Source organism: Otolemur garnettii, unplaced genomic scaffold (genome assembly GCF_000181295.1).
Source record: "Otolemur garnettii isolate 467f Iridium unplaced genomic scaffold, OtoGar3 scaffold00233, whole genome shotgun sequence".
Lineage (NCBI taxonomy): Eukaryota > Metazoa > Chordata > Mammalia > Primates > Galagidae > Otolemur > Otolemur garnettii.
Window position 1 is genome coordinate 1,463,133 of NW_003852628.1, and position 2,601 is coordinate 1,465,733.

Below are 2,601 nucleotides of genomic sequence, written 5' to 3' on the forward strand. Positions count from 1 at the left end.
CACCTTAGGTGTATGCGGCTAGCGCCTTAGCCACTTGAGCCACAGGCACCGAGCCGACAAGTCCTTTTCAAATGTCAACTTCTCAGACTCATCCTGATTACCCTACTTCAAGTACCACCAGGACTCCCTATTCCTCCTCTCTGTTATACTTTTAACAGAGTTCCGTCTAGCTTAGTCTATGGTTTAATAATCAGTTATGTTTTTATACGTTATCAAGGATAGAGACTTCTAAAATCTGTTTTGTTTACTGGTGTAGGCCAAAGGCAAGGAATTGTACCTGACATGCTGTAGGTACTAAAAATATTATTTCTGAGATAACTAAATATACCTAAAAATAAAAACAACTAATAGTGAGTGCTTACTATATTCACACACAGTAAACTTTAAAAACACCACCTGTTATCTCAGTATACCTGGTGCATCTCCAGCCTCCAGAACCTACCTGTCCCTCTGCTTGACTTTGACTTGCCTACTTCTTTCTCTCTCCCAACAATCTGGAAGCTCCCAGAAGCCAGAGCCCGTTGTGAACCCCTAGGGGCTCCCACGGGGGCCTTTCTGTCCGAGGTCCTGTCCCGGGCGCAATGCCTCCCCCAGCGCCCCTGCCACAGACCTCGGCCTCCTCGCCATCACTGCTGCGTTCGCTGTCCTCCTCCTCGGAGAAGTTGCTGTCTTCGCTGTCCGACATCTTCTGCTCCTTCAGGGAAAGACGGCGTTCTCAGCGCGTCCCACAATCTCGGGCTCCACCCCAAGACTCAGTTTCTCCGCCGGTTCCAGGGGAGAAGACAACCCTTGAGAGCACTTCCGGAAGCCTCGTTCTGGCAATCGAGAACCTGAGTGGGGACCCTCCTATTCCACCAGCTACCTCCCAAGTCTCCGAATACGGTCTCTACACCTCCCTGTCTCCCGGCGGTCCCCAGCACTTCCACCCCTGCATCCCCTCTTACCGCCCCAGTTCCACCTTTGCCTTCGGTACCAGCAGCGGTCCGCACGACGCCTGCCTAGGACAGACAGGCCGTCCCGCGAGAACCTACACGTTGGCCTCACCTAACGCGAGATTTCCAGAACTGGTCCGGGGGAAGCACTTCCGGGTCGCCATCTTGGGAGTGGCAAGGCCGGTGGACACTGAATGTGGATCCACCATCTTAAGAGGGTCAAGAGATCAAGTAGGACAAAATTTCTTTCATTCCTCGGACCCGAACTCTTCCGGCCTGGTATTCGAGCTCGAATTCAGTGACCCATTTATTCGTCAGTCCAGACTACCAACGCGGCGTGTCAAACCCTGAGAAGGCAGGGAATTAACAAATTATAGCAAAATAACAAATCAGACTTTATCTCATAGACAAAACATCCCTAGGAGATAGGTCCGCCCGTTTTGGAAAGGACCCTGAGACTCAGAAAAAGAAACTAAGTGAAAAGCGGCAGACTCAAGACTCAAGTTTGACCCTGAAGGCCATGTTTTTCATTTTTCTTTTCTTTTTTTTTTTTTTGGAAACAGAGTTCAGGCAAGGCAATCCACCCTCCTCGGCGTGAGCCACCGCCACTGCCCCCATGTTTTCCTTTCTACCCTCCCTAAATTCACTTAAAGTTGAATTTATGTATTCGTAATGATGTCTCAGAGCGGTGGCAGAGGACCAATGTAAAAGATAGACAGGAAAAGTCAATCTGATGGAATTTAATTAAAAATTAGAAGATTTGGAACACATAGCTAAACTTTATCACATAAGTTATAAGACACCTAGATTTAATTTACAGAAATGTCTATGTGTTGTTTTTTTTCCCTATGGGAGCAGGGTGTGTCCCTATGTTCCCCAGGCTGGACGCCAATTCCTGGGCTCCAACAACCCTTCCACCTCAGCCTCCCTAGTATATGGGACTATTGGCATGCACCACTGTGCCAAATTTACAGGCACTTAATTTTTTTTTGAGACAGAGTCTCACTCTGTTGCCGTCGGTAGATGGTAGAGTGCTGTTGCGTCACAGCTCACAGCAACCTTAAGCAATTCTCTTGTGTCAGCCTCCCGAGTAGCTGGGACTACAGGTGCCTTCCACAACACCCAGCAGGCCGGGTATGGGTTTGAACCCACCAGTCCTGGTGCGATGTGACTGGCACCTTACCCACTGAGCTATGGGCATAGCCAACAGGCACTTAATTGTGCGCCTACATTTAGAGGGAAATGGGGTGTGGTTTAGGCCTACTCAGTCTCACTTGTCAGCTACCACGCAGCTTCTTCACATGAGCACATAACTGTTTGATCTAACAATCCCAAAGTGAGCCCCTGATCGATAAGGGAGGCATGGTTAAGCCAAAGAAATGTTTCCCCTTCTATTGGCTCAGTGCCTGTAGCTCAAGTGGCTAAGGTGCCAGCCACATACACCAGAGCAGGCAGGTTCGAATCCACCCTGGGCCTGCCAAACAACAATGACAACTACAACCAAAAAATACCTGGGCATTGTGGCAGGCGCCTGTAGTCTCAGCTACTTGGGAGGCTGAGGAAAGAGAATTGCTTAAGGGCTCAAGTGGCTAAGGCACCAGCCACATACACCTAAGGTGACGGGTTCGAATCCAGCCTGGGCCCACCAAACAATAATGATGGCTGCAAC

General features: G+C 49.4%; 1 protein-coding gene across 4 annotated transcripts in view; it reads right to left on the reverse strand.

The window, feature by feature from the left end:
- SUPT5H (SPT5 homolog, DSIF elongation factor subunit) overlaps nucleotides 1-1,063 on the reverse strand; it is a 37,721-nt gene extending 36,658 nt beyond the window's left edge. The window contains exons 1-2 of one of the 4 annotated variants that reach the window (XM_023508253.1): nucleotides 1,045-1,063; nucleotides 611-694 (exon numbers count right to left, since the gene is read on the reverse strand). In XM_023508253.1, the coding sequence (XP_023364021.1) occupies nucleotides 611-685 (75 nt within the window). In that variant the 5' untranslated portion in view covers nucleotides 686-694; nucleotides 1,045-1,063. The other 3 variants (XM_003802128.3, XM_012812932.2, XM_012812931.2) reach the window with 3 other exon arrangements.
- Between the last annotated feature and the right edge of the window lie 1,538 nt (nucleotides 1,064-2,601).